General features: G+C 38.3%; 2 protein-coding genes across 2 annotated transcripts; one reads left to right on the top strand and one right to left on the bottom strand.

Annotated features, from left to right (window-relative positions):
- The first annotated feature begins 314 nt into the window (after window positions 1-314).
- Window positions 315-12,972, top strand: ppm1nb (protein phosphatase, Mg2+/Mn2+ dependent, 1Nb (putative)). The gene is made up of 6 exons (XM_036588750.1): window positions 315-1,234; window positions 2,683-3,254; window positions 5,314-5,431; window positions 6,275-6,389; window positions 10,950-11,013; window positions 11,218-12,972. The coding sequence occupies exons 1-6, from the start codon at window positions 823-825 to the stop codon at window positions 11,242-11,244; spliced, it is 1,308 nt and encodes a 435-aa protein (XP_036444643.1). The 5' UTR covers window positions 315-822; the 3' UTR covers window positions 11,245-12,972.
- A 2,297-nt stretch (window positions 12,973-15,269) lies between these two features.
- On the bottom strand, window positions 15,270-18,585 carry LOC118820306 (potassium channel subfamily K member 13). The gene is made up of 2 exons (XM_036588596.1): window positions 18,240-18,585; window positions 15,270-16,282 (listed from the first exon to the last, which is right to left on the bottom strand). The coding sequence occupies exons 1-2, from the start codon at window positions 18,583-18,585 to the stop codon at window positions 15,270-15,272; spliced, it is 1,359 nt and encodes a 452-aa protein (XP_036444489.1).
- Between the last annotated feature and the right edge of the window lie 5,551 nt (window positions 18,586-24,136).

Here is a 24,136-nt window from a genome sequence, read left to right as displayed (position 1 = left end):
TCCAGTTCATATTTGGATGCAGCTTCCATAAATCGTGCTTGAGGCGAGCCGTGTTCCTCCGCATGAATCAAAGAATCTGGCTTTGAAGCCTTTCAGAGGGAGTATCAGAGAGAGACGGGTGCTTTTTGTCTCCATTTGTTGCTTAAGAAATTCTCAGTACAGTATTCTGTAATGGCGGATACTGGGTCATTCAAAGTCACATTAATAAAGAGAGAGTTCAAAAGGAGGAGCATAGAGAGAGAGAGAGAGAAAGAGAGAGAGCGCGAGATAGGGAGCATTAGAAAGAGCCAGCGAGAGTGAGACGCAGGGATTGTGCATGCGTGTGTAAAACAAGGAGGAAGGAGGAGGACTGAGAGAGGATTGGAGCACAGAAATAGCTCGGCCAATCAGGGGGACTACAGGAAAATAACAGGTTCAGAGAGACAGCTGGGAAGAGAGAGAGGGAACAGCAGTGAGAGACAGAGCAGGAAGAAGACAGCACTGGTGCTATTTGGATAGAACAGTGAAGAATGCAGATAGGTTAGAGCTTGAGAACACAAACCCAGCAATGGGTAGAATAACAAAGGATAACATCAGCCATCCTGGATATGATTATCTGCAGATGCTTGGAAGAGCAGGACCTATCTCTGAGGACATCATGCTCTGAAGGCCCCTTAGCAGCAAGGCTGCACACAGCCAAGGCAAGGCAAAGGCAGCAGAACAGAAGCCTAGGGGTGGAGGCTGGGAGACAGTGAGAGAAAAGAAAGAGAGAGACAGAGAGAGAGAGAGAGAGAGAGAGAGAGAGAGAGGATTCATTCAAGATAGAAGAGATAAAGCGACAGCATGAGAACTTCAAGGAAAGGAAGCGTGGAAATGCCTGCTTTTGTTCGGCAGCTGGTCAAAGAGACGGAGAAACGGGTCACCTCCTTTTTCAAAGGGGGGCGCGGAGGAGGCGGGGGCGAGCTGGCTGAGGGTGAGGATGGGGCAGAAGAAGAAGGGGTCATCCCCAGCCCTTACCTGGAGCGGCCTGTGCTGGACAAGTATATGGAGGAGGGCTGTGCCTCGTGGGGCCTCACCTACGCCCTGGCCAGCATGCAAGGCTGGAGGGCCCACATGGAAGACTTCCACAACTGCTTTCCTCAGCTGGGTGGGGAGTTGTCCCACTGGGGGTTCTTTGCCGTTTACGATGGCCATGCTGGGAGCACGGTGGCCCAGCACTGCTCACGAAACCTGCTGGACCACATTCTGGGCACAGGTAAGTTATGACCTCTCTGAAGACTATTAGGATCTGATCGTTTATTTCCAGCAAATTAGGAGCTAATGAAGCACAGCCGTAAAAATAAAGGTGTCCAAAAGTGTTCTTCAAAGCGATGCCATAGAAGAATCATTTTTGGTTCCCTAAATAACATTTCAATGGATGGTTTGTCAAAGAACAGTTTCTGAAAATAAGATCTACGAGTATGAATGACCTTGTTTGAACTTCCAGATAAAGATCTTTTAAGTTTAAAGAACTTTAAAGTAAATATAAAGCAATGGTTCTATACCAATTATAAGTTTTTCCTAGAACCATAAGCAAAATCAAGAACCATTTAAGAACTTAATTTTTTTAAGAGAGTAAGGTTTGGTAAACTTTCTGATTTCAAGTTTAAAAACAAAGACAACAGGAGGGATGCACCGATATGGCAATTGTGAGCCAATACCAGTATCAGAAATTATCACAAATCTGCTAATGCTGATGCCCAGACTTCTATGAAATACAGAAATTGAGTCTACATCTGTCTTGATTTTATAGGGTTACAAATGCATTAAACTGAATAAAATGCAAGACACTGTTGCATAAAAGCTCAGCATCACCTAAACATTCTGCTCTTCCAGAGTACAACACATACGTCATCAAATATAATTTTGAAATATCAGTCAAATCTATACATCTGTCCGATGTCAGTATTTTTTAAGCAGTTATCTGCCTATACCAATATGATTCCAGTATTATTAGGGAACCATAGAAAACAATAGATTTTAGAGGCACTGCTGAAGCACATAAAGCACAATTACAGTAAATTACATGAGAGAGAAACATCACATTTGTTAACCTGCACGAGTTCCAAGATCTGCAAGTTCTTTCACACAAAGCTTGAGCATTCAAAGGCATACCAGCACCACAGCTTCAATAGTTCACTTGCTGTTTTCCTTTCTTTGTAAATGAGAGGTCACAGATATGCTGTATTGAACATTTTGGATGGATTTGATTGGCCTTTCGCTCATTCCACTAAAAATTTGTGAAACAAGTAAAATCTTTTAACCTTCAAGGATTTGTAGGTTCTTTTTGAGAAACCCTGAGGATGCAAAGGTCCATTTGTAGTCACTCCTTGTTGACGTGATTTATAATAAGCATCATCTGCGATGTAATCAATTAATGATGATTTCTCTTATAAAAAGCAGTTTTTTATTATTACAAAGATTTCTAATTGGTTATTCGATGTACAGTTTTAGTAAAACATTTAATTAGTATAGAAAGTTTACATTATGCAGGTTCTTTCAACTTTAAAAATTTCTTCACATTCTCATTTTAAAAAAAAGATTCTTTAAAGAACCATCTGCTCAAAGGTTTTTTAGGAAACCAGTTCTTCCATGGCAAAACCAAAGAACCCTTTTTGTCAGAGTGCAGTGAACATCCTTCAGTTGATTGATCTTTTCTTTCAGGTAAGATTCGAGCAGATGAAGATGTGGAGCAGGTCAATGAGGGCATTAGGGAGGGTTTCTTTCTGATGGACAAACACCTTCACGCCATGGCCTGTCGTGAGGGCTGGGAACGTGGTGGCACCACTGTGGTTTCCACGATGATCACCCCACACCACATCTACTTTGTGAACTGTGGTGACTCACGGGCCATGCTGTGTCGCGGTGGTCGTGTGGCCTTCTCCACGGAGGACCATAAGCCATTCAGTCCCGGGGAGAGGGAGCGCATTGAGAATGCCGGCGGCTCGGTCACTCTACAGCGCGTCAACGGCTCACTGGCCGTCTCCCGGGCTCTGGGGGACTTCAGCTACAAGGCAGCAGAGTGGCGGTCAGCCACGGAGCAGATGGTCTCACCGGAGCCGGAGATTTCCGCTGTGGAGCGCTCCCCGGCTGATGAGTTCATTGTGCTGGCCTGTGATGGAGTGTGGGACACTGTCAGCAACGAGGAGCTATGTGCGTTCGTACGCAGCCGACTGCAGGTGTGCACGGATCTCAGAGATGTCTGCTCACAGGTCATCGACCTTTGCCTCTATAAGGTAAGGAGGCAGCTCAAATTAGAGCAACAGTTTGGTCAAAAATTAAATTCATCCGATTTTCAGCTCACCCCAAATGGAGGTGATCAGCCAAGACATGTTTGCTGTCTGAAGTTTGCACTGGAGCCATGAGGCTAGTGTACCTAACAAGTAGTGGACAATTAAAACCACCAGCTGGCATCATGAAAAGTCCATGTCTACATCACCACACTTACCCCAAACTATGTTGAGTTGTTAAACAATCTTAAAAAGACTTTTTATGTAGTTTTAAAACTCTGTAATTGGTATAATGTATTTACGATACCCTCATAACTCAGAATCTGAAGAAGCAAACTTCAGACACCAAACATGTCTCAGCTGATGAAGGGAAAACTGTCTAAATTTAATTTTTGGCTAAATCATCGCTGTAACTGCGTAGCCTCTTTCAGCAGGTCCCCTAGGGGCCATTGCACCAGTGGAATGGAACTCAAGGAGGATATTTTTAAGTAATGTAACTGTAGTGAAATTTTTTTTCCTGTAACTCTGTTATCAGATTAACTAGGACACTGCTGGCAGGTGTTAAATACTGTGACTGTGTTGAGCTGTTAGCAAGCAAAGAGGGGTGAAAGTGGAGGGGTAAGAATCCCCTGCTGTAAAAACAATTTACACCTGTTCGGCCATGCCAAGATAAAAGCAGCACAACTACAGCTTTCTTGATATCAGACAATTGTAAACTTCCACATAAAAACACTTGTTTGCTCACCTACACATCCTACTCATTCAAGTATATTCCATCAACATCATTGAAGAAAAAAACACATAGTTCAACTGAGAAGATCTCCAAAGCAGACAGAAATTACATTTTATGGCTGCTGTGAAAAGGGGTTTTGCAAAGGCCTTTGTGTATGTAATTCCTCACACTTATATTACAGCTTAGACCTTGGTTTAACTGTATTACAAAGTAATTCAATGTAGTTAGTGAAGTCTAAAGATTTATTTCTCAACAATACTACAGCCGTTTAGGGGGTTAACATTCGCTGGCAGATTGCTTAAGGTTTGTTACTCAACAAGAGAGCTCTTGGGCATTTAACTCTGCATTAAAGAGCAAGTAACGATGCCACTCTCTAAATAATGTATGACTCCCACGAGGCTTCTGTTTCACACTCAAGGACTGGCAGTTAAATGTCTGTGATGTGGGATTCTGCTAAAGGATGCAATTAGAAACCTGAAGATCCACCATCATCACCATGGTTCATTGTGAGCTGAATTGGGTGTTTTTAGAACACCACAGGAGTCTGGACACAAACACGTCCTCTTTTTCAACTCCTGGGGCAGCAGACTTTGTCTTAGGCTGACTTCAGCTGGGCTGTTATGTAACAGACAGGCTGACTGACTGGCTGTGAGAGGCTTTAGAGGAGAGAAGTGCACTGACCTGAAAATGTCACTATCTTGCTCTGCTCAGTAAGCCTCATTTTGTCATGACAACAGCACTGACTCAAAGCAATTCAGCATTCAACCTCTAAGCTGCGAATCCACGCAAGTACTTTTAGCCTCAGGGTGAAAAGATCAGGACATTTAACTTAGCAAAGTGTAGTGTTAGGCCACATGCCCAGCAGTAAAGCTTGCAAGCTCTGCCCGAACGTGAGGCACAATCTAATTGATCATTACAGAGGTGGTAACCTACGGGCATCATTCTTGCCAAATGAGGGGATAATGGTATCAAAACACTGACTGCGGGGTTCAAAAATAACTCTGCTCAGTAGAATGACGTAATCCTAATGCCAAACACTAAGCTGCCTCGCCCATAAGCTGCCACATCTTGGGTTGTTTTGTGAACATACGGTCATTCCACAAGTCAAATTCTTTAAATCAATGCCTTTTTTAGAACATGTGTAGTGTTCAATATAAAAAAAAAAAATGATTCACTACAAGGTGTCAGTTTCAGCACTACTATCACAGACACTATCTTAGCTGAACAAGCGTTATCATCCATAATTCAGATCAAACTGAGCGGCACTCGAAGTGACCGTAATACCTTCTGCTTCTGCTTCTGATCACCCTTCCTCTTTTATCCTTTCTCCAGGGAAGTCTTGATAATATCAGCATCATTCTGGTCTGTTTTCCTGGCGCCCCCCAGCTGTCACCTGAGGCACTGCACCAAGAGGCAGAGTTAGAGGACTTGCTAGAGTCTAAAGTTGCTGGTATGTGATATATATATATATATATATATATATATATATATATATATATATATGTATTTAATACAGTATGTATATACTGGTGTTAAAGGGTCCATATCACACAAAAATGAATTTTTAATGAATCTTAACATTGTTAATATCATTCACTATCCTATTTCATACAGTCTATACATGAAAACTAAGATGCAAAAAAGAGCCCATTTGAATTATTTCTGTGATGTCACGAAAACCCATGCATTTACCTTAATCCATCTATTCAGCCTACAGCAGTTTGGCCCCTGTCACTTCACGCTTAAATTTTGAGTGTTTCAGCCTGAAGTGCCTTTTTTAATGAGGCATAATACAGGACAGTCAATCAAAACACCATTTATGTATATCAGTCATAAAACACAAAAACAAAAACAGCCTGTGTCATTATAAAGGATAAGAGAGGTTGGAAAATGGTCACGTAAAAATGAATTAGGACTGTTTTTGGTACACAGACATCATAAGTGGACTTCAAGGGTATAAGAATAAAATACAAGAAACATGTAGGATATTGACTCCTTATTTAGGCAGTACAACTAATTTTACCAAATAAATCTATAGTAATACTATGGAAACTATAAGATTTCTATACACTGTAAAAGATAACAGTACACATTACAGTGGCACTTTGAGTGGACCTTTTTAAATTAATATTATAAGTGGACCTTAGGAACAAAATAAAATGCTTGAGAGAATGTAGAATATGGGTCCTTCTGCCTTTTATGGCATCACTTCCAAGAAGCTTATTTGGCATGTTTATTTTTGAAAGTGTTATATTGTTTCATTCATGAAAACTGATATTTACTTCTTAAACAGAAATATTTGAGGAGTTGAGTGGTAGAGGAGATGAGCCTGATCTTTTGTCAGTTCTTACCGTGCTGGCTTCAATGGTCATACCTGGATTACCACCAGGGGGCGGCCTTCAAAGCAAGTAAGTCACTCAGTATTCGACCCTCACCTTGATCCAGGGTTGTGTGCACTTTTTTGTGCTTTCTCCCATCTAGCACACCTGATCCAACTCATTAACAAACTGTGCTGGGCAGGTGTTTCAGTGTAGGGGAAAAAATGTGCAGAGCATGGGGTTTACAGGACCAGCATTGGGACCCCAGCCTAAAGCACAGCTGATTATTAAAGCGATCAGACTTCTGAAGATGGGATGCGAAATTGTGCTGCATCAAATGAAAGACTTCATCCAGCAAAACACTTTCCTTGTAACTACATACCTACACATTATGGTAGATCTCTTACAGTGGGAGTGTGACTGCTGCAATGCACAGTGAAGCTCAGTTTATAAAAGAAAAGAAAGATGGCTGACTGCAGATGTGCTGGGGGACTTTTTTCGAATCAATGACTGTGAGCTGCCTAGCAATGATGTATATTCAAAAGCCATATTGAGTTGCAATGTGTCTCATTCAACAAAAAGTAATAAAGAGAAGCATCTGTTGTATCAGAAAAAGCACGTCCTCACAGAATTGGAAAAGAGACTCCCAGTGTAATTTGAGGAATAGTTTGGAAATCATGGAGCAGAACAGATATATGCACAATGCTGAGAAATGTCCAAGTCCCCTCATGAACAGAGCAGCTGTTCGAGTGATCCCACCTCAGCCCCCTCCATACAGGAGAGCAGCATGCTCCCAAACATAACAACCATAATCATAACAAAATGAATATGTTTCATAATATAAACAGTTCTGTATTTGCACTGGTAATGCTAAAATCTTTTGCAAAAGACATAAGCATCCTCCACAAATATTGGCACCCTGGTAAACATGACCAAAACAGGCATATAAAAACACTTTTATTGCTCATCCTTTTGATCTTTAATTCAAAATATTAACAAAAAGCTAACCTCCATACAGAATCTCTCAGATCCTTTAAATTCCAAGGTCCGTGCTCATGGACTCTCCTCTTCAGCTGTTCCTACACGTTTTCTGTAGGGATTAGGTTGGGAGACTGGGATGGCCATGGCAAAACCTACATTCTGTGGTCAGTATAGAGGTGGGCAGTTTCACAATATTTATCGTTATTGTCATAAATTTCATCACAGTTTGCCAAAATATGCTTTTCTGAGCATGTCAGGGATTTCGTCAGTACTGAAAAATCACTTCCTAACTGTTTAAATGTTTAATTAAAAAGAGAGCAGACCAGTTTAATTGGATTTAGTGCAGCATAGTGTGTGAAATGTTAAATACAAGTAATTAGATTCATAGTTTTTGTCTGTTCTAACATATTTTGGATGTCAGAAAAAAAATATTGTGACACATTGGGTATTGTAAAAAGCTTCCTGAAGTATTGTGATATTACATTTTGTCATGTCGCCCACCTCTAGGTCAGTGAGCCATTTTTGTGTGTGCTTTAGATCATTGTCCTGCTGGAAGGTCCAGCCACAGCCCAGTTTAAGCTTCTTGGCTGAGACAGTCAGGTTTTGATTTAATTTCTGATGGTACTTGAGTCCATAATATCATGTATCTGAACAAGCTGTCCAGGGCCTTTGAAAAACAGTCCCAAAACGGTAAATCACTGTACTATATATATATATATATATATATATATATATATATATATATATATAGTAACTTTTTGAAAGTTGAAAGTTGTATTGAACACAAGAATGAAAAAATGTAACTTGTAATGTATACCATGCAAAAGTTTTAGGCACCTGAGAAAATTATATTTAAAAACCTATATTTTTATTATTTGCACAAGCAGGTACGGTAAATACAAACAAAAAAAGTGTGACAGGGGACAGTAAAAAAAGCCCAGAAAAGGCTTGTACAAAGTACTTTCACTCAAGGAAAAAAAATAAATTTAACCAAATAAAAAACAAACAGACAAAATCACAAAAAAAACAATAACACACAGTTAGAGTAAGTACATGAGTTTTAACCTGTTTTTTGAAGCTGATGAGACTGGTGAAGTTTTTAGATGAGGTGGTAGGCAGTTCCAAATTGAAGGCCCTTGATGAAAAAGTGTAAACTGTCCAAGTGACATCCTAAAGAAAACTGTATGAAGGTTATTAAAAGATCTTGTGGAGTTTTCATGGCAGTCAGTAAGAAGATTGTGTGTAAAAGAGAAAATAAACGGGCATGTTTCAAAATGATTAATTTCATACACGTTAAGTATTTGAAGATTTTGGAAAGGTGGAAAGCAAGTATGAACTTTTTTGATGTTGATGGATAAATGATTAGCTTTAAACCAGTGATTAATATTTGATCATTTTGAATTTATAAATGAAATTAATTTATGGCCATCTTTATCAAATAGGAAAATATTGCTGTCATCAGCAAACAAAATAAAGAATACATTCTTTGCTGCCAAGTAAAGATTTAACATATCTTAAAAATAATAGGGGTCTCAATATTAACTCTTGAGGAATTCCACAATCTATATTCTTTCGACTGCAACAGGAGCTCTGCCATCAGACACACTGTTTTCTATGTGATGAAAAGCTTCTGAACCATTCAAACTCCACATCTTGAATGCCATAATACTGTAATTTATGTAGCAGGATACTGTGATTAACTGTGTCAAATGCCTTGGATGAGTCAATAAAGACTCCTATGGTTATTTCATTGTCATCGAGTGCACTAGACATTTTCTTGATTAGCTAACCCAAGGAACATGGAGGTAGAATGTTCTGGAAACCATTCTGGTGATAATATAATAGTTTGTATTTGTTAAGATGGGAGATGAGTTGGTTGTATACACGTTTTTCATAAACTTTGAAAATGCATGGAAGAATAGATATAGGTCTATATTTGGAGAATATTGTTGGGTCATCTGATTTATATAATAGGATAACTTTTACTTATTTCAGTTTGTCAGGAAATATGCCAGAGCATAAGGATTGGTTGATAAGGTGAAGTATTTAATTAGGTAATAAGTATTTAGGTATTTATTTGCTCAGAACATTTCCAATTAAAATAAACAAGAGTAATATTATACAATAGGTTGAGGTTTCATGTATGTCAGTGTGTTTGTTGAACCATTGTAGTTATCATACAGTATCTGTTATGGGCTAATCAATGCTTCATTAAATTAAATCAGGTGTGCAAATGATAGCTGGAGGTGTCGAGGTAAAGTCTGGAACCAAACTTTAGTTTTTTAACTATTTCACAAACTATGATTTTTGGTTACATTTTACTTTATTTAAAATTCTGTGCATAAGTCAGAGACCACCCTTCATTTATTTAATTACCAGTCAAAATGTTCTTTCAAGTATAAATCATTTTTCAGGAGATTTCTGAAGAAATGAAGAGATTCTGAAGAGATTAGACTTTCTGAAGAGATTAGATACTAGATAATCCACTTTTTTAAGGTAGAGGGAAAAAGTCAAAGGAAAATAAATGAAAAAATGCGAATTTCTAATACTGGAGTTCAGAAAATGATTCAGGTACATCAGATAAACAGTACTTAAAGCCTTCATCTTTAAAATACAGGAGAAGATCAAGCTCCACTCTTGTTTCAGATGTGAAAAAATCTTACAAAATTTCTGTTCATTCTACCTCTGTGAGAAGACAACTCAACATTATGAGCCTGAAAGTACGTGAAGCTGTCAAGAAGCCGTTATTGAGAAAAGGATATGGACAAAAAAGAAGAACATTTGTAAATCAAACAAAGAAGCTGGTGGAGTTCTCAGAACAATGAACTGATCACTCCAGAATCCATCACTGAATGTGTTTGAATGTGTTTGCTTGGATTGTGAGAAGAAAACAATGCAACCAACTTTTAAGACTGGAGGTGTGGAAAAATATTCCTACAGATTTCCTAGAAAAACTAAAAGCAAGTCTCCCGAAAAGAATAGAAGCTGTAATAAAGACAAAATGTGGGCACGCTGAAAGAGTGATATTATATTTAGTTGTTGAGGCTCCTTTGTAGTTTGTAGGTTTTCAGATTTTTTCTGATGTTTATTTATATTCATTCTAATATAATATTAGCATTTTTACTGCCAAAAAACACACTTACTGCTCAGATAGGTAGTTTTAAACAATTTGCTAAGATGGCAAAGTACTGCTTATTTACATAGACACTAACTCAAGGAAGGGTTTTCCTCATTTTTACTATTTTCCATAATTTTAGAATAATACTGAAAACATCAAAATGATGAAAACACATGGAACAATGCAGAGACCAAAAAGTTTAACAATCAATCTATCTTCTATTTTAGATTTTTCTTAGAAATTAAATTTCATCTGATGGGAAGCAAATTGGCCACCACTGCTGATATATTTTTAATATTTTAAACTTTTTGTGCATGGAAAACGATGAGCTATAGCCTCTAACTGTGCACATATAATGTGGACAAACAAAGTAATCATGTCCGAACCAACACCCAAATAATACTAGATGAAAGGTGGTCATACTGATAAATGGGGTAAAGGGCGGTCTGAAATTGTGCAGCAACACATGGGCTATAGTCAGTAACTGACCCTAAACATGTTTAGTGTATGTGACATTGAATGCATGACCTGTTACACTTTGGATTTTGCAGACGAAACTGTATCATCTCAGCGTACTATCAACAAAAAGAGGCCCGGAAATCTAGATTATCCCAGGTAAATGTCTTCTCTGTTTCACACTCCAAAGTATTATAAATACAGTGAGAACTTATTGTACTGTATTAAGAATCAGTTGAAAGATTTTGGGAAGTAGCATCTGTACCATTATTTCTGCTTTAGAAAAAGCTTTGAAACCCAGTGTTTTCTTGTCCACAATTACATAAATGGGCCATATTAATACTATTATTTGCATGCTTTCAGGAACTTGGATCTGCAGATTCCACTTAGGATTCATCCCCAACACTCTCATTAACATGGATTCACACTGACATGCTGTATCATTTCCAGATGGAAAGGTCCCCCACATGCCAGAATGATTAAGAAAATGTATTGTCTACAGCAGCTACTATACTCACACATTGCTTTCTTTTTATGGATCTCTCAGTTAGAGGAGGCTTAAAGGAATAGTCCAAAGTTTTTTTTTCAACATACATATTTTTTCCCATTTTTCAGAGTTTTAAAACTATTTTGGAGCTTTTTTTTGGTGAAAAACATGCTTCTACAGTAAGATACAGCTTATCTGATGACCTACCTACCCTCTGATTTTTTTTTGTCATGATTAATCTAATTATTATTATAAGTAAACATCGTATCCATGTTTATAAATAGAAGGAATTCTGTAATTTTTAATCATTAGAATAACTTAAAGGTAAAACAAAAAATAGTTATTTAAGAATGTGTCCCACTTTCTGCAGATCTGAATGTAAAAAGCTTCTATTAGTGATTGTTTTTATGTTGTTGTTGTCTTTTTTCTTTTTTTTTAGTGTTTTGCTGCATTTCCCAAAGTATAAATTGTGCTGTAAATTATACTGTAAATTTATTGCAATTAATAGAAAAATGATAATAATAATAATACAGTAAAGGTACTAAAGTTACCTCTCATAGGATTGTAAAGAACATAGAATGAGACCTTTTAGTATTACTGCAGCAACACAGTATTCTTTAACAAAGATGCTAATTTTTCCATGTTACAAAAATAATCTTGTAACTCGTTATTTTACTACTGCACTTATTTGAATGTTCTGGGAAGTGAAGTATCTCTAAGAACACATAAGAATATAATAAGAACATAAATGAAGCTAGTACAGCCAAATATATCAAGTTAATAAGTAATGATATTCATTATAAAAATAATGATTTTATGCTAAAAACACTGCTCATTCATAATTCATGACTCACTAGTTAGTTTCATGCTTAAACAAGACCACTTTAAGCTTGTAAATGGGTTAAAGTTCTTTGCACAATGGACGCCTACAGGAGGATTCTTTGATAACTTTAATCCGGACAGATGTTTTTCACAAAAAATAATAATAATTAATGTTAAGAAAAACTGTGGACTATTCCTTTAAAAGGTGTAACGCTTCCCAAGACAGCAATTACTGTATATGAAATAGATTTCTGACATTGCTTTCCTCAAACTATCTGGCTCATTTGCCAACTTTTTTCCTGACTAAATGTATTTGATGTAAACAGAGCAACACTCAGGTAATGTGTACAAACTTGTGAGTTTAACAAGCAATTCTTTTAAAGAAATACTGCAATCAGAATTTTCTAGCTTAACTTTCCTGTGCCAGTGTAAATGAAAGGAAAGGTTGTGGATGCTGTATGTCTCTGAGGCACAGCCAAGTACAACAGGTTCTGTGCAAGCACGCACTTTGAGGTTTCCAAACATACAGGATTGTTTCAGTCCTTCACGTCTATTTTCTGTATTTTTGATCTGATGTGTGCATGATCTGTATTGTGCTGCCTTACTGACCTCTTTGAAATTATACCAATAGATTAACGGTGTTAATATCTCCAACAGATTTCCTAATGACTATTCAATGAATTGAGTCATTATTGCATACTGTTATGTGAAATGACCTTTGTGCATATTTTACACATCTTGTATATTGGCGACAGCTGTGTTAATTTAAGGTTAAGAGTAATAAAGTAATAAAACAGAGCGACTGTATATATGTACATATGGTGTGTGTTTATTTGCAGCAGCTGTGTCCTATTAGAGTATTCTGCACCACGTGTAGGGTCTATCTAATAACTGTTCTCTAATCTTTTTTAATGTCTATTATAAGGCTTGTTTACAAGTCAACTTAAGTTGGGGTTTTAATATGGAAACTGGCCCTATAATAATGTAACATCAAATAAATATTAAAAAAATTAAATAAATAAGTGTGGTACTATGAACATTCAACCTCAAGAGGGTAGCAGAGTGCAACTCCTCACATTACATTCAGTTGAATACATCATGTCAACAATGTGTGCGGCAATGTCATCCTGCTGATGCTGTTTTAACAGTAAGGATACCACGCTTCTGACAGAATATTGACAATTCTCAGCGTAAAACTTCAAATGAAAGGAAAGCTGTGGAAGCACACAGGTTAAGGAAGAGACATGGCATGTAAAATGCTGGGTTCAGTTTTCTAGCTGGCTTTAGCCTTGCCTTTTACAACTACATTGAGTCATTAAAGGGGAATTCCACCAATTTTTCTACATTTTTGTACAATTCAATCATTGAGTCATTCAGGGTGTTCTGATGTGAAATGATTTATTGTAGAGACATTTCTTTACTGTGGTGGAGGTAGGAACCAGTGGTCGTAACGTCTACAACACAAATACATACATTTAATCTACTTTCCATAATGACCAGTGAACCTACACGTCTTAGGGTTTTTTATATGTTATGTTGATAGTGGAAATAGTATTTTTAAAACATTTTCTTTGGTAGCTATTTTGCTTTGCAATGCCATGCAAAAACACTATATGGACAAAAGTATTGGGACGCCCCTCCTAATTATTGAGTTCAGCTGTTATAGCCACATCTATTGCTAACAGGTGGATTTAAGTACATAGCCTTGCAATCTTAATAAACAAACACTGGCAGTTGAATGGGTCATACTAATGAGCTCAGTGACTAGAGACGAGTCTGGGTTTGGCAAAAGCCAGGAGAATAGATTACCAAAAAAAGAAAGCCCTTCCAGAAGAGTGGAAGCTGTTTACCGGCAAAAGGGGGATCAACTCCATATTAATGTCTATGGATTTAGAATGAAATATCATAAAAGCTCATGCAGGTGTAATGTATCAGTGTCCCAATACTTTTGTCCATGTAGTGGACATCTGTGATAAAACAGAACTTGAAAAAGATTAAAATTGAAAATTTTACTTCTTTCTGTGATGTAGCTTTTAGAGGCATTAAACATGGGCGTCTGGTTCCTATTACCACAACTATTACTAATGTAGAACAGAATGACTTTGTTTGCAGCTTAACAATGTAGTTATGAATAAATTTTGAAAATGTGATGGAATTCCCCTTTAAGTCATATATTGGAGGTCAAAATAATGATTCAGCAAAAGTGCAAAGCAGCTATTTACAGTACAGTGTATTATCTACATTACATTCACCTGTATACAATCTGTCTACAGATACAATGCACCTCTACAGGTCTTCACTTAGGTAATGTTACATGAGAGTAATCACACAAAATTGCAGATAAGCTCAGGCCAAGGCTATTTCCAACAATTCTCATAACGGAATAAAAGTTCACTATTCCATGAATGCCAGATGTCGCAGTTTGCGGTCCAGTGCTGTTAAAAACTAAATTCTAAAATATTTGTATTCACTTCAGTTAATTTGTTTTTAGGGGAACACTTACTATCACTGACAGCTGCTGTTAAATGATGTCGTATCATAAAGTGTCGTTAAATGACTCGACACTTGTCTTCTCCATGCGTGGTGCTTTTCTGAGAGCAGCACGCCAGCGGCTGCACATGGCTCTTGTAAATCAGTCGGTTTTCCTGAAGAGTCCCTGAAGGAGCTCTCCAGAGGCCCAGTCTGATTGCTCACCATATAAGCCAATCACTTCAGCTTCTCAAAGTGACTCCCAGATGAGCTGATACAATTGAAATGCCACAGTCTGTTACGTTTCCTTTCGGAGCAGATGTGAAACTTCAACTCTGGTCTCCTCTATAGAGGAGAGCCATTCATGTAGAGCCCACCACCTTGCTCATTTGACAAGGCCTGTCTCTACAAAATTGAAAGAATTAACTACATTAATTAGGCAAAGCTTAGGAGCTCACGTAGCTCTGTTGTGATCTATCCCATAATACATATCCCAAACAGCTGTACTTTGAATGATATTGTACCATGTGATTGTGTTAGCCTGTTTACTTAAAGCATGGCAACCTTCAGGGCCCCAAAACTATACTGGTTGATACTGGTCACTATGTTCCAGGTATTCCCCCTTTTAATGACTGAACTACCTGTCCACACTGGTCTCCTGTAGCCGATTATTCATGATAGCGAAAGCCCCCACTCCACCAGAGAAGCCATTTTGGCGAACATGGCTCTGTCTCGGATTTCCATGGGCAGTCTCAGAGAGCTGCTTTTGCAGAATTGCCAGAGAAACCTTGTTGGCCATAAAGTCATTGACTGAGATCATTTCTCCAGACAGTCTGCGCCCTGTTAGATAACCTCCATCTGGCCCCGGGCCAGCATCAGTCTCACTATCGCATACTGTTTCCACTGATGCATTAGTGAAACGCTGCTTCCTCGCAGCCTCATTTGCAGGGGCAGGGTGCACAGCGTTGCGCTTCTGGGCCCTCTGTCGGGGATGGCCAGGTGGAGGATGCTGGCTGCGGCGCTGGCCAGGTATGCAGGGGCAGCAGCAGCAGCAGCAGGCCCGCCCTTGCCTCCTGTAGTTGCGGCCTCGGCAGGGACACTGCATCCTGCTGCAGTCCAGTTTAGCCAGGATCCAGTTCAGCGTCTGCTTGATAATAATGGAGATGACGTTAAAGAGTGAGTAGATGCAGCAAACGCCCATAAGGATGAAAAGGCAGTTTCCCAGCCTGTAGGCCTCCTGATTCTTGTAGCTCTCCCTTTGGCTGCTCACCAGGTCCCCGAAGCCAATAGTGCTGAAGGCCACGAAGCAGAAGTACAGCGAATCAAAGTAGTCCCAGTCCTCCATGGTTGAGTAAAGCGCTGAGGCACAGCAGGCGATCAACAGTGCAGCAATGCCCAGAATCAGCATCACGTAGTACACAGAGGGCTTCCAGCCCTCCAGGCTGTCATCCTCACCGCGGGCCTCCACTCCCCCGACACCAGCCCGCCGCAGCTGCCTTTCATGACACCAGCGCATGATATACGCCAGCATAGTGATAATACGTTCCAGGAAGAGGTTAAAGAAGAGGATAGTCGCAGCACAGCCGATGAGTCCATAGAAGATCAGAAAGACTTTACCACCAACTGTGGCAGGAGTGGTCATGCCAAAACCTGCAGAGGAAAACATTGGGATGCATATCACTGATGTGCTTATGATTTAATTAAGACCATATTCAGCCAAGAGTTGGTTTTAATGACACTCAAAAAAATTAATTATGAATGGTCTGAATGCTTTATAGTCAACTCCAAAATTATTGGCAAATGAGTAAAAAAAAGGAATGAAAAAAAATGTTTATCAACTGGATGTTGATAAATGGATATTAAATAAAGTTAACTTTTCAATGAGGTAAAATTACTCAAAAACAAAAATAAATAAATACATTGGGCCTCATTCACCAACTGTTCTTAACAAGAAATTTCTTTTAAAACCCACTTACACAGTTTTCATTAAGATGTTCATATTCACCATTTAGGTAAGAACAGAACCTATGGTAGCTCAAGAGCACAAAGGTATGAACATTTCTGCAGTTTAAGAACATGTCATGAATCTGACGTAGACTTTTTCTCAGGATCTTTCTCAAAAACAAATTTAAGAAAATACTTAAGATATTGGTGAATGAGGCTCATTAAACACATTTTCTCAAAAGCACTGTCATAGTTACTGGCATGCTTACACTTGAACAACATCCATTGATCTTTTTTTTTTTTAAATGCGTCAAAGACATGCAATTACTCTAAAGGATAAACAAATGAACTACAACACCACTGGAACTTTTTTACTCTTTGGATCCACCTCCCCACCCATCAACACAAAGCCCACCCACAGAATCAACAGTGCCCAGAGCAGTTGATCAAGTTCACCAGTATTAATAAGCACTGAACCAACCAGTGCAGGTCGCTAACCGGATTCAGGATGCCTTTTTAGCAAGGCAGGTAAAGATGGGGGCAGAGTAATGTGGTTTAGGGGAGGGTTTTATAAAGTGACTGACAAGCCTTCTGCACTGTCCTGCAGTTTACCAAACAACACTTCTGAGGTACACTTGTGCTGATGCCACTGCTAAAACAATTATTTTTGATTATGTTCTACATATTTTCCATGTTACCTGTACTAGTACTGAAAAAAAATAAATCAACTAATACACCTCACCTGACACTGCTTTAGGAACTATACCATCTGCACTATTACAGCAATAATTACAAGTTTCAAACAACTTGAGCTGTCATGAACTTGCCTGGAGGACACAAGTGTATGCTGCCCCCACACTGAGAGACAAAACTCTGAAGATCACAGTTAATCGGCTGCAGAAGCTGTCATCAAATTTCCAAAACTACAATTAGATCATATGCTAAAAAGTCTCAAATGCCAAATATAAGTGACTGGGGTTGGGTAAACATCACAAGAACTTTGTTTGGAAATAGGTTCTATGCTCAACTGATACACAAATATAGCTTTTGGCAACAAAAACCAGAGGTGGATTTGGCATAAAAAGTCACGGTCAAGGTCAAACAGAGAAGTCTTATAGAATTAGTGAATTATGAAAATGATTTCACCAGAGATTTCCTTTAAGGAGATTAGGTTTGCATGGTTGTTCTGAAAAGTGTGAGATAGAAACTGAGACTTGAAAATAAGAATTGTAAAATTCCCATTATTGACTTCTTGATGTTCTTGGTCCCATAGCACTGTGTCCAGCGCACTTTGGACATCTGGTAATAATGAGTCGATTCCAGTATGTTTGAATTGGAAAATCACCAAACTTTGCTGTACCCTTAACAATAAAGATGATTCTTTGAAGCAATGCCATAGAAGAATTACTTGTTAATTTAAAAAAACTTTCAGTTCTTTAAAGAACCATTTTTGTAAACAGGATGTGCGAGTGTGAAGAACTTTACTGAATTTCTATACCAACTAAAGTATTTTTGTCCCCTAGAACAGTACCTCTGAGCCAAGCACCATGTAGGAACCTTTGTTTTTAAGAGTGTGGACATTAAGCCCTCCAGGACCAGAGTTGGACACATAGTGTTGTGTCATAGAACAATAAGGATGTACCTCAAACAGAGTGAAACTCACCTATTGTGGAGATTACTGTGCCAACAAAGTAGAAAGCCCCAGAGAAGTCCCAGCGAGGCCTCAAGGCGTCCACTCGAATCCCAGTGACGAAGGCCTCCTCATACTGCCTCAGCAGAACCTGCAAGCTGTCCAGACTGAGCCTGTGCTGCTGGGTGAAGTTGGCCAGCTGTTCCTGCCAGCGCTGGTGAGCCTGCAGCTCTGAGGGCCGCTCCAGGGCAGAGAACACAACCGCCCCACACAGCAGGTAAAGCAGGATGAGTGCCGCCAGCAGGCCGAAGCGAGCATTGTCCTCATTCAGGTGCAATGGCAAGCAACAGCTGCTGCTGACATCCGGTCTCCGAGGCATGACTTATGCACCAGCGGAAAGGGACACGAGCAAGCAAACATACACAGACACAAAGAGTACACACACATACACAAGACAGGAGGCTTGCCTACAAGCAAAAAGCTCACGTGTGCAATTACAGATGGTTTAGGACTAATTGGACAAGGCTATTGTGCAAGATAAGGGATGTCTTAGGGAACCTGTCCACTAACACATTCTGTATTCAGATGAATTCAACAGCATAGTAGTCTCTCCAATGGAGCAGCGGTGAAGACACAGGTAAAAAGAATAAGGAGGTAATAAAATATGATAAACGTCCAAGAGCAGGGCTTTAAGATATGCCATTCTGGGCTGCAGGTAACAGGAGGCAGTTCAACCCCAGATGGCTATCTCTGCCCATAGCAGCGTCCAAGTTTGACAAAGTGCCCGTAACAGTGATGTGCTTCTGAAGAACGACCAAGCTGAGCCTCAACCATCCCTGCAAAGACAACATTGGCATTTTTGACTGGGACATCTTTCCTTTGGAGGCATATATGAAGAAGAAGTACATTTTACTGGCAGCGATCGTCATCAAGACTTTTTTGCATAATTATGCTAATGAACAGCTAAGTAAGGCGTTTAAATAATATAGCTATTTAAAACAATGTCGATGATAATAGATTAAGCTCATGTTACACATATTCTGAGAAGTAAAAATTGTTTTACAAGATGTTAATAACTTTCAGAGACATTAGCAACAGCTAACGGAGGACCACAAGTAGTTTTGGTGCCATAAAGCAACTTTCCGAGATGTATCAACGCTCTGTACACAAAGAAGAGAAATCGTGAGCGACTTGCCTGATGTCTGATTTAACGTCCAATCATCAGCCTCGTCGCTTTAGTCAAAGTCCCGTTAACTGCCTTCAACGCGGTAAATCCAGCAGCTCTCATTGAGAAATGTCGCTCTTTCTGGCGCAGTGCTGGCCTGCTGGAATCGTGACGGCTGTGTATGTTCACAGTAGAAGAGTGAAGTGGAGGACAGCAGCAGTGAGAGGGGGAGAGAGGGAGAGATAGAGGAGGGGTGCCAACTCAGGGACTGATTGCTGCAATTGGCAAAGATTTTAGAAATGCATCCTGCCTTCTAACCTATAATCATTTTTTTTTTCATCTTCACAGAAAGACAACAGACCTTCTTTGAGGAAAGGGCGTTGAAATCAATTTGCATTTCTTATTTTAGCTGCAATGAATAATGCAACAATGTACATACATACATACAATTTCCATGTCGTTATAAATAGCCTACATATAATATATATGTATGTTTTAAATAATAATAATAATAATAATAATAATAATAATAATATTGTATAATATGTATCCTGCCTTCCGCCCAATGACAGCTGGGATAGGCTCCAGCACCACCACCGCGACCCAGAAGGATAAGCGGTTTAGATGATGTATGTATGTATGTATGTATGTATGTATGTATGTATAATAATAATAATAATAATAATAATAATAATAATAACCTTATTTGAGGAAAGGGCGTTGAATTCAATTTGCAACAATATACAACTTTTTTGTTATTATTAATAGCCTACATATGATCCATATGTCTGTTTTAAATATACTACTCCTACTACTACTACTACTAATAATAATATTAATAACTGTAGTTTTTGCTGTTAATTAATGCACTGATGGTAGTTCACAGGGCATTTCACAAAGCAGGATTTCTCAGTTTAGGCAAAAAATTTTCCCCAGTGAGAAGAGCTGTGGGACATTCCTATTGGACAATTCTCAACTTTGGTCATCTAGCTGTCTTGAGAAACCCTGCTTTGTGAACACACACACACACACACACAGCATTTATTATATTATATTATTATTATTATTATTATTATTATTATTATTATTCCTATTAATGGTAAGAAGAATGTTTCTTTTCTATTACTACTATTATTATTAGTAGTAATATGTGACTAGTAGTATAGCATATTATTAGAAGTATCTAGTGTTACTGTTTTTATTATTGTTGCTGTTATCACTGTGTCATTTCCAGCAACATTCAAATGAAACTTAGCAACTTCAGAAATGTAAAGGAAAGGAATGACATTTTGTTAATATTAGTGCATTTAGACCTTCTCACATTATATTTTGGTGTGGGCAACGTGAAACTATCTCTGTTAGTTAAAGAGACTCAACAGGACTGTTATAAATCTGTGATATTAATGCCTTTAGCATTCTGCTGATCACATTCTCTACCCAAACACAACAACTTTTACCATTTTCTTAGAAACTAAGAAAAGTGCCTCATGATTTTTCCTCAGATGCAGTTGCAGACTTCAGTATCAGATCATGTTTTGTTCTGCATCTCTTGCTTTACTGACATGAAGATATTGTTTCGTTTGATGTTTTCTGGCTGAAATAAACCCAAACACGTGGTGACAGAGTGCTGTTCTTCCTCTATTGTGTTCAGATGGTAGACTGGCTGAGACTGCAGTGCTTTGTTCTCTCTGACCAGTCACCCATTGCCTTTCATCTTGGCTGCTAGCTCACAAGACACTGTCCCCCCCATCATTAGAGTACTGGCCGTTGCCTCTAAGTGCCCAGGTGCAGTGGAGAATCTGAATCAAAAGAGTATCAAATGTTATACTATTTTGAGCATGTTCTTCTATTCTTCTGAGTTTACGTGCTGTATCATCGCTTAGTAAAAGTGTTAAGCTGCAAACGTCTCTCATTTCACTCCATAAGCACCTTCACTAATCAACTGTCGGGGCTGCGGGTGTAACGCTGCCTTTAAAGTCATCAAGGGATCTGAGAAATCAATCTGCATAATGGGATTCATTGCAGGTGCTGTTTGATGAATACAATGATGAACCAAGGCCTATTATAGTCTCCCTCCGCTTCTTCTCTATCTCTTCTTAATCCACCTGTGTCTTTTCTTCTCCTCTTATCCAAGTCTTATGTGTTTATTAATCCTATAAATACTAAACACATGACAGAATGACAGACATTAGAAGACAGAATTATAATAATCAGCCTATTAATGTAATTATCTCTGACCAGAGATTACTGATTCCTTGTCAAAAAAAAAAAAACTTTTAAATAAATACAATAATAAATAAATCTAATTACAGACATTTTCTATTGCTGCAAATAAACACAAAGACTGAGCCTCAAGTGTTAATATTATTGGGATGCACAATAACTTTTTATTACATTAGTAACAATTTACTTAATTACAGCAAATACATATCAAACCTAAAATGTACATGGAAAGGGTAAAGCAGTGTTTCACCAGACATCAAATCCACACAACCTTTTCCTCTTTCCCCAAATGTAGTCAATCAGCCAAGACATTTCTGGATTCTAAAATTTACTTCTTTTAAACTGGAGCTACAAGGCTAATGTGGCTAAACATAATGGAAGTCTATCACATCCCAAAAAGATTTCCTATCTTTCTATATTAGCCTTGTACCTCCAGTGCGAAACTCAAGAAGCAAACTTTAGACATCAAACGTCTTGGCTGCTCAACTACATTTTCTGGAAGGGAAAACCTGTGAACATTTGATTTTTCTGCGAATTACTGCTTTACAATATAACTGGAAAGATTACTGAAAGCAATATAAATTATTTTTACAAAGAGTACAAATCATACAATATTTCAAAAAATAGCAAAATATAGAAAGAGAAGGAGAGATTGGATGAGGCAGAGAGAAAGAGGTCAGCAGTCATGGTTGTAAGTCAAGTTTTCAGAGGAGAGGAGCAGAGTCCAAGGCTTGAACTTTCGAGGCAAACAGAAGCACATTCTTCTCAACTTCTGCATTCAGCTCCCTCTGAGATGCCCGAGGATTCCTCCTCACAAAGTCAGCCACACGTTCAATACATTCTTTCTGTGGATACATGTAATTACAAGTCAGCGAGGCTCTTTATGTACCATCACATGGAAATAAGAGGACATTATTAGCATCACTGCTTGGACAACATGACGGATTTAAAGCAAAAGAGGACGTAATATCTTCACCAGACAGACCTACGCACTGTGACATTGTAATATAAAAATCTGACATCATGGAGAATGGGTATTCACTAAAGTTGATAAACAACCAGCATCAATCAGTAACCCACTCAAGCACGTTCATGTCATTTGCCAAACTCCTCCTGCCCCCAGGCTCTTGTTTCTTTAGAATGTTAAGCAGGAACATTTATACACAGATATTTATTTTCATTCAATCATTCAAAATTATTCAAATTTTGTTCAGAATATCATGAGTACATCTAATAGTAAAGTCAAATCGTGGACCAATTTGCACCCATATATGGAGATTATATTAAGATTACACATGTTGCATCCTTTTATGGAGGACTGTTTTGGCACACTATGAAGAGCCAAAATAATATTAATAGGTACAGCTTACCCGGTAAGCGTCCACTTTATCTTGCCCAGACAGTCTGTGCAGGATTTCTCGTGCCACTTGCATGCCAGTAACAGTAGTGAGGAAGTTTTTGCACTCCACACTGTCAGTCTTAAGCCAGCCAAGTAGAGCCAACTGCAAGAACCAGAAAATATGGACCATCATAGTAAAAACAGCTAATAACATCAACTTACGAAAGGTAGATAAATGGTCATAGATGTCTGTGTGTCTAAGTAGGGAGTACTTAGTAAAAGTACTGAAATAAAGACACCCTTAAAAATGGGTTCCTCAATGGTTATGTTGTAAAGGAACTGTTTTTATAAGTGAAAAACCATTTGAATACATAAAGTTTTTTGCCTGATTAAACTGTTCTTCATTGTAGAAAACCTGATGTATACGGTTCTTTAAAGACCTTTTCAAAAAAAACGTTCCACTATTGTTACAAGTCAAAGAAACTTTTTTGGTACCACATAGATTTTTGGTACTATAGATCCCTTTTCACTAAGAGTGTACCTGCTTTTAACATCCTGTCACTCAAATATGGGGGAAAATGCTACCTCTATTTATTAATTTGTTCATTTAAAAGGGACGACAGACACTAATTAACTAATCATTATTTCATAATGGATAGGTTGTCAATGTTATATATTTTAAAATAAATGAAGAATACTCCTCACAGAGCCAAAGGCAGCATGAAATGGCGCTTAATTACAGATCACATAAAACAAACACATAAAACAAACGAACACACAATAACATACGGTATTATGATATTCGTCCTTACAGTTAGAAATTGTCACTTTGTCACAATAAGCTTTTCTGAGGATATCGTGGATACTGTCAGTGTTTAAAAAACACTGAACAACTACATGTTTCATTACGAAAAGATCATAATTACTCATGTTTACTTGGATTTAGTGCAATCAGTTTGTTAACGTTGTATAAAAGAACCTGTACACTGATTCCTTTAATCTGTTCCAACTTACCAAACCTTAGAAAACAAAATATCGTAATACTTGACATGGATTATGAGAAAAGTATAGTGTATAATGTATACATGTGTATAGTGTATACATGGATTATGAGAAAAGTATAGTGATGTTATGTTTTTACCATATCGCCTTATGTTTATGTTTGGTATGTTTATACCATATCTACATATCATACTATTAGTG

Source organism: Colossoma macropomum, unplaced genomic scaffold (genome assembly GCF_904425465.1).
Source record: "Colossoma macropomum unplaced genomic scaffold, Colossoma_macropomum, whole genome shotgun sequence".
NCBI classification, from domain to species: Eukaryota; Metazoa; Chordata; class Actinopteri; order Characiformes; family Serrasalmidae; genus Colossoma; species Colossoma macropomum.
This window is presented reverse-complemented; position numbering and strand designations above follow the sequence as displayed.

What these genes read in the sequence shown, in the direction of transcription:
- ppm1nb (XM_036588750.1), top strand. Translation starts at nt 823, where the DNA reads ATGAGAACTTCAAGGAAAGGAAGCGTGGAAATGCCTGCTTTTGTTCGG. An exon ending in GCTAGAGTCTAAAGTTGCTG is followed by an intron (nt 5,432 to 6,274) that starts GTATGTGATATA and finishes CTTCTTAAACAG; the next exon opens with AAATATTTGAGGAGTTGAGT. An exon ending in GGGGGCGGCCTTCAAAGCAA is followed by an intron (nt 6,390 to 10,949) that starts GTAAGTCACTCA and finishes TGGATTTTGCAG; the next exon opens with ACGAAACTGTATCATCTCAG.
- LOC118820306 (XM_036588596.1), bottom strand. Translation starts at nt 18,585, where the DNA reads ATGCCTCGGAGACCGGATGTCAGCAGCAGCTGTTGCTTGCCATTGCAC. An exon ending in CACAGTAATCTCCACAATAG is followed by an intron (nt 16,283 to 18,239) that starts GTGAGTTTCACT and finishes TTTCCTCTGCAG; the next exon opens with GTTTTGGCATGACCACTCCT.